Source organism: Schistocerca cancellata, chromosome 1, assembly GCF_023864275.1.
Source record: "Schistocerca cancellata isolate TAMUIC-IGC-003103 chromosome 1, iqSchCanc2.1, whole genome shotgun sequence".
NCBI lineage: Eukaryota > Metazoa > Arthropoda > Insecta > Orthoptera > Acrididae > Schistocerca > Schistocerca cancellata.
In genome coordinates, this window is record NC_064626.1 from 1,037,824,202 (window position 1) to 1,037,840,006 (window position 15,805).

The 15,805-nt window shown below is 40.8% G+C and overlaps 1 protein-coding gene across 2 annotated transcripts in view; it reads right to left on the bottom strand.

Moving 5' to 3' along the window:
• Positions 1–1,514: 1,514 nt before the first annotated feature.
• Positions 1,515–15,805, bottom strand: part of LOC126089994 (solute carrier organic anion transporter family member 74D) — a 258,239-nt gene continuing 243,948 nt past the window's right edge. For both annotated transcript variants that reach the window (XM_049906953.1, XM_049906952.1), the window contains exons 11-12: positions 4,659–4,760; positions 1,515–2,102 (exon numbers count right to left, since the gene is read on the bottom strand). In XM_049906953.1, coding sequence (XP_049762910.1) covers positions 1,972–2,102; positions 4,659–4,760 — 233 coding nt within the window. In that variant the 3' untranslated portion in view covers positions 1,515–1,971. The remainder of the gene's footprint in view (positions 2,103–4,658; positions 4,761–15,805) is intronic.

The window sequence follows — 15,805 nt, forward strand, 5'->3', positions numbered from 1 at the left end:
GTTGACCGTTCCCACGTAGGAGGGGTGTTAGGTGGTGACTAGTTGCAGCAATACGGATGTCCTCTTTACTAATGTTAACTTTTCGTCTAGAAAATTTTTTCTTACGATGCGCCGTCTTCGCGATATTTAGTTGTCTCACGCTAAAACGAACACCTTGTATATGTGTGTCGAACATATCTGACAGATCAGAAACAACACACACACACACACACACACACACACACACATATATATATATATATATATATATATATATATATATATATAGGGTGTTACAAAAAGGTACGGCCAAACTTTCAGGAAACATTCCTCACACACAAAGAAAGAAAATATGTTATGTGGACATGTGTCCGGAAACGCTTACTTTCCATGTTAGAGCTCATTTTATTACTTCTCTTCAAATCACATTAATCATGGAATGGAAACACACAGCAACAGAACATACCAGCATGACTTCAAACACTTTGTTATAGGAAATGTTCAAAATGTCCTCCGTTAGCGAGGATACGTGCATCCACCCTCCGTCTCAGGGAGTCCCTGATGCGCTGATGCAGCCCTGGAAAATGGCGTATTGTATCACATCCGTCCACAATACGAGCACGAAGAGTCTCTACATTTGGTACCGGGGCTGCGTAGACAAGAGCTTTCAAATGCCCTCACAAATGAAAGTCAAGAGGGTTGAGGTCAGGAGAGCGTGGAGTCCATGGAATTGGTCCGCCTCTACCAATCCATCGGTCACCGAATTTGTTGTTGAGAAGCGTACGAACACTTCGACTGAAATGTGCAGGAGCTCCATCGTGTATGAACCACATGTGTCGTACTTGTTCTAGCAGCACAGGTAGAGTATCCCGTATGAAATCATGGCGGTGAATCGAGGAAGTACAGTACATACTGACGAAACTAAAATGAGCTCTAACATGGAAATAAGCGTTTCCGGACACATGTCCACATAACATCTTTTCTTTATTTGTGTGTGAGGAATGTTTCCTGAAAGTTTGGCCATACCTTTTTGTAACACCCTATATATATATATATATATATATATATATATATATATATATATATATATATAAAGCGTCGCTGTCTTAATAACTTCAGTGTGGATACCCAACAGGGTCTGAGCCATTTTGGGGACTACAGGACTCGCTGCGAACTATCGAATTAGTTCGTTGCCCGATTGCGACTGACATCGGTGTTTCCTTTGAGATTTATTAGTTACATATTCTATGTGTATGTGTATTTTGAGCTTTCTGTTTTCATTGCATTGCGATTATAAATCCTGTTTCATTATGAGACAATCACTGGATCGATAAAATAAATAAAAATACATGAAACGGTAACAGGGCTGAGAAGAATTCACGAGATACTTCCAGCTTGATGCTGGCGGCACATGCATTACGCTTTGCCCAAGCCGTAGGTATCCCTACTATGTGGTCACCGCTGCACCACAGTAGCTTAAAACAAGGAGAAGATAACATTTTTGCAATTGTGTTCATCAGTACACGTAAGACCAGTTCTAAGGAAAATCTGTTTATTGTAGCCTCACTTGTATAAAAATATAATAAGAACAGCACATGGTCCCAGACATTACTGTTTGTATCACATTAAATACGAAACAGTCGCAACAATCGTATCACAAATCTCGTAACCGCTATATTACAGCAAGGAAACGGTTTCGGTAACATACGATTCTAATGTATTACGTTACAAAAACTATTTGTACAGATTCATTGCAGTAGATATTTGGCACTTTGGTATTATTGCTTACAAGTCTTACAATACAAATATGTACATGAATTTCAAAAAAAGCAACACAGAGGTACACTGTAAAGTCTCAGTTAAGCAGCTCACGACCAGGGCCAGAACTCTAGCCTGTGTGGGTGTCTGCTTCGCGAAAGCTTCTTAAGGTGGGAACTTATCGAGAGCGATGTCTTGCTTGTTTATTTTTCAGGTACGCTGTCTCCAAGAGTATCACTCCTCCAGAACTATTTTCTCTTGAACGTCTTCCACTTCTTTTGGCTTTACTTCTTCGTCAAATATCTTCAGGTCCTTCACGAAGTACCAGACGCCAGCATCAAATATAGTACCCACGGTCACAAAAGCTGTTGGAAATGAAAACTCTCATTAATGCATTCATACGAATGTTTTTTTTTTCTATTGAAGGCAATGAAGCAAAAATCAGGTAAGTCATGTTTACATTATGTCGACTAAAACACAAAAAACTGTCCACAATTTGGAAAAAGTTTTTCAATCGGTCTTGTCTTTTTCTACCTCTATTTAGGCCATCAACACTCCGTAATATCTTATTACATAGGTAAACAATATTTTATTATGATACTTATTAAATTATAAAAAAACTGGACTTTTTCCCGCCTTGAACCAAACATATTGTTCTACAGTCTTGATGTCAACTGAATAAGCAAATAACTAAGGAAACAACAACTGTTCACTCTTTACAGTTTACTGAAGGTTATGAGTAGTCTGAAAATTGCAAAGACATGGATATCCTAATAAAAGTCATAGCTGTGGAAGGTTAACACAATCATTGAACTTCTAGTTACGATGAACTGTGTGTAGAATGTGTAACAGTTCTATCACAGATCAGCTTATTTTAAAATTCAATGTCTGAGGCTGATACATATTTCTTGACAAGCTTCAAGAAATCTTTATATTCCTCATATTTAACTGTCGGAAGTGCTTTATAGAGTTTCTCCTTGGGAAATGTCAGTGTAGTTCAGCCTTTCTGGATGACGATACCAATGATAGAGAATTTGCAATAATGATACACTATAGCGAACAAGACGCTTGTGTTCAGTGGAGTATTTAAGGAAGCGTTACTCTCTAATGGTAACTTCTCTTTATCAGAATTCGTGATGTTAAACGAAATCGACTTTTTTAGATGGGAAGAGAATAATCTTGTGTAATATCATCCATAGTGAACTTACTGGATTTATTTTTGACGAATTTTTTCCAGTGCCTTGGAAGTACGATCTCTGAAGACCTGAGATGTCACTATGAGGTGAAAACTCGTATTGCTATAGAGAAGCAGGTATTCAATACAAAGAAGAGATTATTATGTGGCAAACCAGATAAAAGTGTGAGGAAAAATTTGGCAAATGTTTTGCCTGGAATGTGGTACTCCATCGGGTAGGAACGTGGACACATCTGAAGGAAGGATGAAGAGAACAATTGGAGATGTCGATGTGAAGGGGAATGGAGAGTATAATCTGAAAGAAAAGAGTGACTAACGAAAGAGTGTTGTAAAGGGTTGGTGAGAGGAAAGACTGTTGCATGTTATAAGAGAAGGGAAGAAGAACTGGATGGGACCTTCGTTGAGACGGGAATGCTTCCTAACAGACGCTTTGTAAGGTCTAGTTTGTGGGGCGAGACTGAAAGGACGAAGGAGATACAAGATGATGGATGACATCAAGGGAAGTGGAAATTACGCCGACCTGAAGACGGTGGGAGAAGACAGGAGAGCATGGAGGGTTACAAAATGAAAACCTACCTATGGCACAAAACTGATGATGGTGATGATAGCGATGGAAGGTATAACCGATCATGTTTCCTTCTTTTCTTTTCAACTAACCCAAAGTTACGTCCACAGGGTAAAAAGTTTTGTCCTGGGACAGGAAATGTATGACTGTGTGTACAGAATGAGCACCATGATATGATTTTCGTTTCAGGCACTGAAATTGTCAACAAATAATAGCAAATTTTCCACATTTTTGTCAAGTGTGTTATTGGTGAAATCGTGTAGACAATTTATCGCATCACTTGGCCTTTTCTTTCACAAGTATCACCGCACCGGTAGAAGTAACTGCTGCAAACTCTTTACAAGTTGCTATATTACATAAATTCAATAAAAATAAATGTTTTTGTCTACGAAGAACACTCACGTGCCAGAATCTGACTACTGTTTGTTGCAATGGCAAGGCAAGTAACGGACATCTCTGGTTCTTCCCCTAAATAGACGACGTCTGAATTGGTCTCATGGACATGTCTCATTCTCGCACCATACGATCGAACAATTTTCAGACTATGCAATGGCAGTAAAATCTCATTTTCGGCCAAAAGTCGACGTATCTAGTTATTGTATCAATGCCTTCAATTGTTACAACCATTATTCATAACGAATATAAATGTGAGGTGAGTTAAACAACACAAAGTTGAAGCCGCCATTTTTAGGAGCTTCCAACGTGAGAGTTTAGCTTCTTGAACTGACTTCAATGAACTGCTAATATTGCTACCTGTACTTACACTACTAATCTGAACCAACGTCAAAAAATGTTGGATACGTATTACTTAAATTCTTATTTTCTTCCTCATCCTTATAATAACTTGCATGTAATCATACACATAGACAGACACAGTTACGCACAGACAGACAGCCACACACGCACGCACGCGCACACACACACACACACATATATATATATACACATACAAATGTACGCACAACACATCAGCAGACGAACGACTCCAGTTACAGGAAAAAAGAACAAGTTTGCATTTTCACCTGTATGGTGCGTCGAACCACAGTGAATTTTGTGTTACAAATTTATAGATCCAATATTAGAGAAAATCTTATTTAAATTCGAGTTAAAGTTACATTCGAAGCCCTTTTAACTTGGACTGCCAGTTCTTGGGAAACTTACCAGCGGATGTGAGGTTGAGCATATAACGCAGGGATTCGCCGTTGTACAACCAGCAGTTGCCCGTTCCGGCGCATGTCTTGCCCCACACCAGACACGTGGAATCTGTAACAGTATGCGTTCATTCTGAATTTAACAGTCAAAATGTTCAGTCTGAACTGCCGTTGAGTTTAAGTTTACTTCCACGGTTTTAATTCATTCTGATTTTGTTGTCCTCATTAACTTATGTTACGTACACTAATGGACGCATTGATGAGAAGTCAGCTATTATAACTGTAACTGAAACGTAAGTACACAGTGTGTTCAATAATTCGATGCTTCACTTGTATACAGGGTGTTACAAAAAGGTACGGCCAAACTTTCAGGAAACATTCCTCACACACAAAGAAAGAAAATATGTTATGTGGACATGTGTCCGGAAACGCTTACTTTCCATGTTAGAGCTCATTTTATTACTTCTCTTCAAATCACATTAATCATGGAATGGAAACACACAGCAACAGAACGTACCAGCGTGACTTCAAACTCTTTGTTACAGGAAATGTTCAAAATGTCCTCCGTTAGCAAGGATACATGCATCCACCCTCCGTCGCGTGGAATCCCTGATGCGCTGATGCAGCCCTGGAGAATGGCGTATTGTATCACAGTCGTCCACAATACGAGCACAAAGAGTCTCTACATTTGGTACCGGGGTTGTGCAGACAAGAGCTTTCAAAGTCACCCATAAATGAAAGTCAAGAGGGTTGAGGTCAGGAGAGCGTGGCGGCCATGGAATTGGTCCGCCCCTACCAATCCATCGGTCACCGAATCTGTTGTTGAGAAGCGTACGAACACTTCGACTGAAATGTGCAGGAGCTCCATCGAGCGTGAACCACGTGTTGTGTCGTACTTGTAAAGGCACATGTTCTAGCAGCACAGGTAAAGTATCCCGTATGAAATCATGGCGTTGAATCGAGGAAGTACAGTACATACTGACGAAACTAAAATGAGCTCTAACATGAAAATTAAGCGTTTCCGGACACATGTCCACATAACACCTTTACTTTATTTGTGTGTGAGGAATGTTTCCTGAAAGTATGGCCGTACCTTTTTGTAACACCCTGTATATAACGACGAAGACAAAAATTATACTTTGTTAAGCAACTAGGTGTTGTTAAGTCACACTGACTGAGTGCTAAACATATGTAGGACGTCCGTAGCAAGAACATTTTTTAAATATCGTTATCCAAAGTAGATCTGAGATACATCATGCTGTGTCGTCTCAATGTTCGCTTTGGGTCAGTTAACAGCATGTAGCACTGTTGTGCGTACACTACATAAAATAAGTATACCAATGAGCCCAAACCTGTTTAATGGCGTATTTGTCCACTTTTCAAACACAGTACAGCAGTGATTCTACTTGGCATGGATTCTACAAGTCCTTGACAGATTTCCTGAAGTATGTGGCGCCAGATGTCTATTCACAAGTCGCTAAATTCCTCGAAATTCCGGGACGGTGGTTTGTGGGCACGCAGTTGATATGTGCTCCATTGGGTACTGATCAGGAAAATCTGCTGCGTTTTTAAAACATCAATGTGAGTTCACTATCATGCTACTCAAACCACTGCACCACGATTTTGGCCTTGTTTCGCTAAGAGTTATCATGTTGGAGGACGCCATCGCCATCAGAGCAGACTTCAACCACAAAGGGATGCTGGTGGTCCGCAGTAATGTTCACGTAATTCATTGCTGTCATGGTGTCTTTGAGTACTACCATAGAGACCCAACTCAGTGTACCCCATTTATTTATTTATTTATTTATTTATTGTTCCGTGGGACCACATTAAGGAGAAGTCTCCATGGTCATGGAACGAGTCAATACATGAAATTATAACACGATTGTAGAAATAGACGAAATGAAATATAAGAAACATATTCAGTTGTAGATTGTAGAAACGGATAAAATGAAATATAAGAAACATATTCGGGCGACAAGTCGTAAGTTTAAATAAAGAAAATCAAGAATGTAACACTGGAATTTGCTTAATTTTTTAGCTCTTCCAGGAGCTCCTCGACAGAATAAAAAGAGTGAGCCATGAGGAAACTCTTCAGTTTAGACTTAAAAGTGTTTGGGTTACTGCTAAGATTTTTGAGTTCTTGTGGTAGCTAATTGAAAATGGATGCAGCAGAATACTGCACTCCTTTCTGCACAAGAGTCAAGGAAGTGCATTCCACATGCAGATTTGATTTCTGCCTAGTGTTAACTGAGTGAAAGCTGCTAACTCTTGGGAATAAGCTAATACTGCTAACAACAAACGACATTAAAGAAAATATGTACTGTGAGGGCAATGTCAAAATTCCCAGACTATTGAATAGGGGTCGACAAGAGGTTTTCGAACTTACACCACACATAGCTCGAACACACCGTTTTTGAGCCAAAAATACCCTTTTTGAATCAGAAGAATTACCCCAAAAAATAATACCATATGACTTAAGCGTATGAAAATATGCGAAGTAGACTACTTTCCGTGTTGAAATGTCACTTTTTTCAGATACTGTTCTAATGGTAAATAAAGCGGCATTTAGTTTCTGAACAAGATCCTGAACATGGGCTTTACACAACAGCTTACTATCTATCCGAACGCCTAGGAACTTGAACTGTTCCGTCTCGCTTATAATATGCCCATTCTGTCTGATCAAAATATCAGTTCTTGTTGAATTATGAGTTAGAAACTGTAAAAACTGAGTCTTACGTGATTTATCATCTAATTATTTTCCACAAGCCACGAACTTATTTCATGAACTACATTATTTGATAATATTTCAATATTACACACAAGATCCTTCACTACCAAGCTGGCGTCATCAGCAAACAGAAATATTTTTGAATCACCTGTAATACTAGAAGGCATATCATTTATATAAATCAGAAACAGCAGTGGCCCCAGCACCGACCCTTGGGGAACGCCCCATTTAACAGTGCCCCATTGGGACTGAACATCACTACCACTCTCAATATTGCGGAGAATTACCTTCTGCTTTCTGTTCTTAAAGTAAAAGGCGAACCAATTGTAAGCTACTCCCCTTACTCCATAATGGTCCAACTTCTGCAGTAATATTTTGTGGTCAACACAGTCAAAAGCCTTCGTTAAATCAAAGAAAACACCTAACGTTCGCAACCTTTGATTTAACCCGTCCAAAACTTCACAGAGAAAAGAGACTATAGCATTTTCAGTTGTTAAGCCATTTCTACAACCAAACTGTACATGTGACAGCAAATTATGTGAATTTAAATGCTCCAGTAAACTTGTATATACAACTCTCTCGATAACTTTAGCAAACACCGATGGGATAGAAATAGGTCTATAATTGTCAACATTATCCCTGTCTCCCTTTTTATAAAGTGGCTTCACTACCTAGTACTTTAATCGGTCAGGAAACCGACCACTCCTAAAGGAAAAGTTACAGATATGGCTAAGTACTGGGCTAACATACATGGAATAATACTTCAGTATTCTGCTAGATACCCCGTCATATCCATGAGAGTTCTTGGTCTTTAGTGATTTAATTATTAACTCAATCTCCCTCTTGTCAGTATCGTGGAGGAGCATTTCAGGTAACAGTCTCGGAACACTTTTTTCTACGAGCGCTATATGATTCCCTGTTGGGACTAGGTTTCTATTTAATTCACCTGCTATATTCAGAAAGTGATTATTAAATACTGTACATATATGCGACTTGTCAGTAACACGGACATTCCCACTACGCACTGATTCTATATCCTCGACCTGTCTCTGCAGACCAGCCACTTTCTTTACGACTGACCATATGGTTTTAATTTTATCCTGAGACTTACCTATTCTATTCGCATACCACATAATTTTTGCCTTCCTAATAACTTTTTAAGCACCTTACAATACTGTTTGTAATGGGCTGCTGCATTTAGATTGTGACTGTTTCTAACGTTTTGATATAATTGCCACTTTGTTCAACAAGATATTCTTATCCCTTTAGTCAGCCACCCAGGCTGCCTGTTTGTGCCAGTGCCCTGTTTTGAACGTTCTAACGGAAAGCAACTTTCAAAGAGCACGAGAAAAGTCTTCAGGAAAGCATTATATTTATCGTTTACTGTATCAGCACTATAAACATCTTGCCACTCTTGTTCCTTGATAAGGTTTACAAAAGTCTCTACAGCAACTGGATCAGCTTTCCTAAAAAGTTAGTAACTATAGTTAACATGTGTTGCAGCACAAAAATCATTTAGACTTAAAATTTGTGCATCATGATCTGAAAGGCCATTCACCTTTTTGCTAACAGAATGCCCTTCTAGTAATGAGGAATGAACAAAAATATTGTCTATGATTGTTCTACTGTTCCCTTGCACTCCCGTTGGAAAGAATACGGTTTGCATAAGATTATATGAATTAAGGAGGTCTACCAGCATCCTTTTCCTTGCACAGTCACTTATACAATTAATATTGAAGTCACCACATATAACTAACTTTTTGTATTCCCTATAAAGTGAACGATAAACCTCCTCTAGCTTTAGCAACAATGTTGTGAAATCGGAGTCTGGGGATCTATAAATAACAACAGTAAGAAGATTAGCTCCACTAAATTTAACCACACCTGCGCAACATTCAAACACCTTTTCAGTCCAGTACTTTGAAACATCAATTGAATCAAATGGGATACCGTTTTTCATATACATGGCTACTCCCCCACACCGCAAAGAGCTCCTAGAAAAGCTGCCAGCCAACCTGTATCCTGATAAAGGAAGCCTCTGAATTATCTCCTTATTTAAGAAGTGTTCAGATATACCAATAATTTCAGAGTCAACATCTATAAGTAGTTCACTAACTTTATCTCTAATACCTTGTATATTTTGATGAAATATACTAATTCCCTCATTAATCGGATACCTAAGCTTCGTCGAAAGTGGTTTCTTTGTTAGAGAGACTTCCCTTAAGCAGGAATACCTATCAGCTGACTTCAGTCTAAAAAAGGTACAGCTCTAACACCCACAAGTACCGGAATTTTCCCATGAGTGATCCCACCACCCCCACCTATGCTGTCACCTATAAGCTTTGCCAACCTCTCGTTTCCATACCTGTTGAGGTGCAGGCCATGTCTAGCGAAACCCGTCCTGCTGATAGACTCCACCGACACCACTGAAATGTGACTCATGCCTTCTGTCATCAGCGCACCCCCAAGTCTCATGTTATTACGCCTGACTGCTGTATTAAGATGAGGCCGATCGTGACGCTGAAATAGTTCCTCGAAATGCACATTTGTGTTGCCAGTCTGAGTGGCTATCTTTTCCAGGTCACCATCTATGCCATACTTCCCATCCCTGTCAATACTATTTCCAGCCCCACCTACAATCACTACGTGATCCTCTTTAGTAAAATCCCTACATAACCCCCCTATGTTAACAGTCACCTGAGCCAATCCTGCATCGCAATTGCAGCGGCACCACCGTTAAAGATAGGAAAGTTAGATTCGGTGCAATATTTCTGAGTGCCCAAGTTACAGCCACGCGCGGGTCTGTTGACAGTAAGTTACGGTGGCCAGCGGTTTCGAAGTATAAGAGAGGCCACAGGGCCGTAGAACCACTGAAAAGAGGAAACGCAGCAGTTTGCATGGCGCAAGTTACAGTCAGAAGGGGCCCTCTGGCGCAACCTAGGTGTTATGACTATGTGACTCGGAGTGGCGCGTTAGCAAAACAGAGGCACACAGCCGCGTATAAATAGGTGCCGGTTTTCTAACGAAGAGGATTCAAGTGTAGCAGCTGCCTTGGACGGCGGAGCGTGTCGGACAACCGGCTACACGCAGCAGCAGATGGGGCGCCAGCGTTCCAGTTCATGGTGGGTCACTGGTTCGACCCTCTGCTCTCACCACCCTGCTTCTGTGGCGCGGTACACTTTTCAAGCATCCATACGCCTGGATGAAGGCATGTAAGGAGTCAGCCATCGACCTGGTGTAACAAGAAATGCGATTCATTCGACAGGCGATACGTTTTATTGATCCAAGGCGAAAACTCACTGATGCAGTGCCCACTGCAATCGTAAATGACGATGTCACTGGATCAACACAAGAACACATAGGTGTCGTGTGATGTGGAGCTCCATCTTCAACAATGGCCTTCGAAGGGTGTGCTCCGAAACACTTGTGCCTGTACCAGCATTGTACTCTGTCATCAGACCTGCCACAGATCACTGTCTAAATGTTCAATTGTGTGCAAATTCCTGAGGGACCAAATTGCTTAGATCACCGGTCCTAGCTTCGCCTCGTCAGTGGTTCTCTTTTTAAGCCGCAGCACAACAAGGATGTGCCCTTTGTCAAAACTGCTTATAACAGTTGATTTCCGCATTTGCCGCCCCTATCTTCGCTGTAATGACTTCCCATTCATTTTCTCCCACTAACGTTGTTTCCTTGCTGTGTCAAGCGTGGGAAACGCCACCAGGCGGCATTCAGCCTCGCGGTGGGCAGTGGTCATGGTGTTTTGGCCCATCAGTGTAAAGTGGAGCTCTGCACATGGTCCTCAAGATCGACAATCACCATCGCGCTGGACTTCTTTCGCTGGTGCTACATAAAAACTGAAGTGTGTTCTGCCTCTATGGACCCAGAAGAGAAATAAATTGCATGAACTATTGCAGCAGTCACACGTATGAAGAACATGCCACGCATTTTCCATCAAACACGGGGTGCCCTGTTACATCGGTACCGCCTTTGTGCTGAAGTAATTTTGCTCATTTTGAACAGTTACTGAAACACTGATCACAAGAATATAGTCTTCTGCGACCCATCATGTACTCGGGACAGTGGCTGATCAGATAGTATATAGAACAAAAACCAAACAACAGCCGCATTTCAATGTTTTTATTTATTCTTCTTTAATCTACCGGTTTCAGCAATACACTGGTGCCTGCGGATGGCATCAGTGAAGTGCCGAAGCTGGAAGCTTAAAGAAAAGTGAACTATAACTGTTTGACATATGTCTGCTGTCTGTTGTTAGTTCTATATACAAGAATACAGGTCTGAAACAAATTATGTTGTTTTATTCTCCATCAGATCCAATACTCCTCGTTCAATACGTATTTCCAACACCCAGTTGCTTATCGAAATATATTTAACGTCCTCTCTCTCATCACATCTGCCACTTTGGCTACACAGTTTTTGAACACTCGTTACAAACAATGAATTTTCGTTCTGCAGTGGAGTGCAGCTGATCTGAAACTTATTGGCAGATTAAAACTATGTGCCAGATAGGGACTCGAACCTGGGACCATCGCCTTTTGTGTCGAAGTGCTCTGTCGACAGGGCATTCAGAGCACGACCCACGACCCTCGTTCACATCTTCAGTCCCTCCATTACTTCATCTTTTACAATACAAACTTCACAGAAGTTCTCCTGCATACTTTGCGGGTCTAGGAATCCTGAAATAAACGTGATTAACGGTAGAAGGTTTAAACCCATATCCGGAACACATTTCTAATCTGCCAGCAAGTTTCTCCCTGTATGCAGTCGAAGAGGGAACAGCGAGTTTTTCTGTCACCTGTTGAAGTTTCTTACTTACACTGCTTCTGATAGAGGTTCAGAAGCGGCTTTTTTTAATGACACAACTGTTAGTGAGTACAGTTGTAGTAGTTATATACCTCATTTAGTGAGTTCTAAGAAGAGGAAGCAAATAGAACGGGGACTGTAATAGGAATTAAAGAAAACTATTGTAACTTGTGAAGTGAGTGTCTAAAGGGTTTATTATTTGCTGAAAGGAATCTTTCAGAATCCTTTGTTTTTCCGCATTTTTTTTAAATTGAGGGTGTTTTTCAAGCTCGTTATATACAGAAAATTGACTGTTCAGTATCAGTTAACATTTTTTTTTTAAATGTGAACTGTCTCACAAGTCTGTTCTTGTCAAATAATTTATTTTTTTAGGAAAATAATTTATGATCAGAATGTATAACAGAAAGTTTCAGTCGAGAATGGAGAAAGCTGCTGATTTACAAATTTATAACCGAAAATACCAGGGACTTGTCAGAGGTGTAAATGAGAACAACCCCTACTGAAGGACACGATGGTAGGGAATCCACTAGCATTTTCTTGAGTAAACGACAGTGTTAAATGACAGCAGCGAGACTAGATCACATTATTTAAATCATACTGAGTAGCCTGATCAGATGATCAACCATTTCCTGATATAGGTATCAAGTCAATAGTCGTGTCAGTATACATCGCGTTCCTGGACACGGCAGGGTCGGTGGTGACCTAATACGGTGTACACTGAGGTGACAAAAGTCATGTGATACCTCCTAATATCGTGTCGGACCTCCTTCTGGCCGCCTTTGGGCAACAGCTCGACGTAGCATGGACCCAACAACTCGTTGGAAATCCCCCGCAGAAACAATGAGCCACCCTTCCTCCATAGCCGTCCTTAATGGCGAAAGCGTTGCCGGTGCACGATTTTATGAACGAACTAACCTTGTAATTGTGTCCCATAAATGTTCGATGACTTCCCAAATCATTCGCTCCATTTGTCCAGAATGATTTTCAAATCAATCGCGAATAACTGCGTCCTCAGCTCGTGGTCTAATGGTTAGCGTTGCTGCCTCTGGATCACGGGGTCTCGGGTTCCATTTCCGGCTGGGTCGGGGATTTTCTCCGCCCAGAGCCTTGGTATTTGTGTTGTCCTCATCATTTCATCATCTTTCCGGAAAGTGGAGAGACGGGACAGTGAAAAGATTGGGAATTTGCGCGGGCGCTGACAGCCCCGAATTTGAGCGTCCCATAAACCAAATATCATCATTACCAGCGAATAATTGTGGCCCAATGACATGGCGCATTGGCATACACAATAATTCCATTGTTGTTTGGGAACATGAAGTCCATGAATGGCTGTAAATGGTCTCCAAGTAGCCGAACGTAACTGGGACACAGTCCATCCTATGTGAGCACAGCGTACACCGTTGTGGAGCCACCACCGGCTTGCGGCATGCCTTGTTGACAACATGTGTCCGTGGCTTTGTGGGGTCTGCACCATAATATAACCCTACCGTCAGCTCTTACCAACGGAAATCGGGGCACAACTGACCAGTCCATGATTTTCCAGTCGTCTAACGTCCAACCCAAATGGTCACTAGCCCAGGAGAGGCGCTGCAGGCGACGCAGTGCTCTGAACAAAGGTACTCGCTTCGGTCGTTCGCTGCCATTGCAAATTAACGCCAGATTCCGCCTCATTGTCCTGACGGATAAGTTCGTTGTACGTTCCACATTGATTTCTGCGATTATTTCACGCAGTGTTGCTTGTCTGTTGGCACTGACAATTCTATGCAAACACCGCTGGTATCGATCGTAAAGTGAAGGCCGTCGGTCACTGCATTGTCCTTGGTGAGAGGTAATGCCTGAAATTTGGTGTTCTTGGCACGTTCTTGACATTGTAGATCTCCGAATATTGAATTCCCTAAATTTTCGAAATGGAATATCCCATACGCCTAGCTCTAACTACCATTCCGTGTTCAAAGCCTGTATATTCCCGTCGCGCTGCTATAATCACGTCGGATACCATTTCACATTGATCACCCGAGTAGAAATGACTGTTCTCTCAACACACTGCACTTTTATATCGTGTGTACGTGGTATTAACGCCATCTGTACGTGTGCTATCCCATTACTCTTGTTATCTCAGTGCAAGAAACTTACTCGCTGAATTCACTGGAATCAGTAGTTGCTGCAAAACATACTTTGAAAACTGTCGACAAATTTCAGTATTAATATTTACCATTGGCATTCTTTCGTTCGAATGTCTCCTTCACCATACCCCTCCCTGTCACGTGCGCAGATTATCGTTATAGTTGTTTAAGGAGCACGACGGTAAAGTACTGTTGGAGTCGTGACCCCTAATGCTACCATATATCAGCTCAATTGAGCACATCTACGATGTCATTAGGCGCCAATTAGCAGCTCAAAGAGGGCCATATTGTTGTCTCTAAAGCAATCGTGTTACATGTGGTTAACATTATGTTGTCTGCTATCGGTCACTTACCATTTGCTTGTGAGACCCACGCCGTGCTGAACTTTAAGTATGTATTACAGACTATCATGCAAGTAGCTGCGTTCTCATGATGTTTTTGTAGACCTGTGTATTTGTTTTGTGGATGGTTTCAATCATCTGGTATTTTATGCTGCAGCTCTGCTAACTTTATGAACTTCTTTTAGTGGTGTATTTTGTTTTATTTCTCGTGGCTTGGTCTGTTATTTTAGTATAGGTTAATATTATTAGCAGACACGAAAACATTATAATATTTGTGCATCTTTATGTTTTAGCGGGGCGATGACTGCTCCATTAAATTTCGGGTGTGCAGCCGTATAAATTCTATTTCTTCTTCTGACATTTCGGCGCCTATCGTTCAGCCATCTTTAGAGTAAACCGAAATGTTCAATCGCCTTAAGAGTGAGCAGAATGACGGATCACTCTGAAGATGACAGAATGATACACAGTCGAAATAGTCGAAATACCAGAAGAAGAAATGGAATATATGCCGCTGCGCGCCCGAAATGTAATGGAGCATTATAATATTTGAGCAGTTATGACTAGAATAACTGAAACAAGTTTGAACGTCTTGCTTAGGCAATGGTCAACAGCGTGGACAAATTTTACAAAATGCGTAACACTGTGCTGTCTGTAATATTGTTATTTCATTTTGCTATCGGTTTCGTTTCTGAACCACCATAAACGGCAGCTGCACAACATACATAAGTGAACAATCTGACAATGCCAAACGAGATAAGAAACACAGAAAAAGTGTAAAATCCATCAAAATACTTTCGAAAATCATCGCAAAGGTATCACGCCTCATAAATGTTTTAAATATAAGTTATCTCAGAAAACCACAACTACCAAGATAACAAAATAAAAAATTGTAACAAGATAAAAATGTTAGGGCACACTGACATGAGGACAACATGTGATGTACAGCAACACAGGTGCATGAACTCGGAGGTCGAAGGTGAAAGGCTTGACCATATCCAAAGAAGTTGCCATTTTGTAATTATGTGATAATCAAATTCAAAACTGAAGTATTAACAGTTCTATACTTGATTAACAGTATGTAAAAAGGCCAGTAAAATAAAATATAAAGCAACAAACAAGCAAGATTTATGAAGTATTTCAT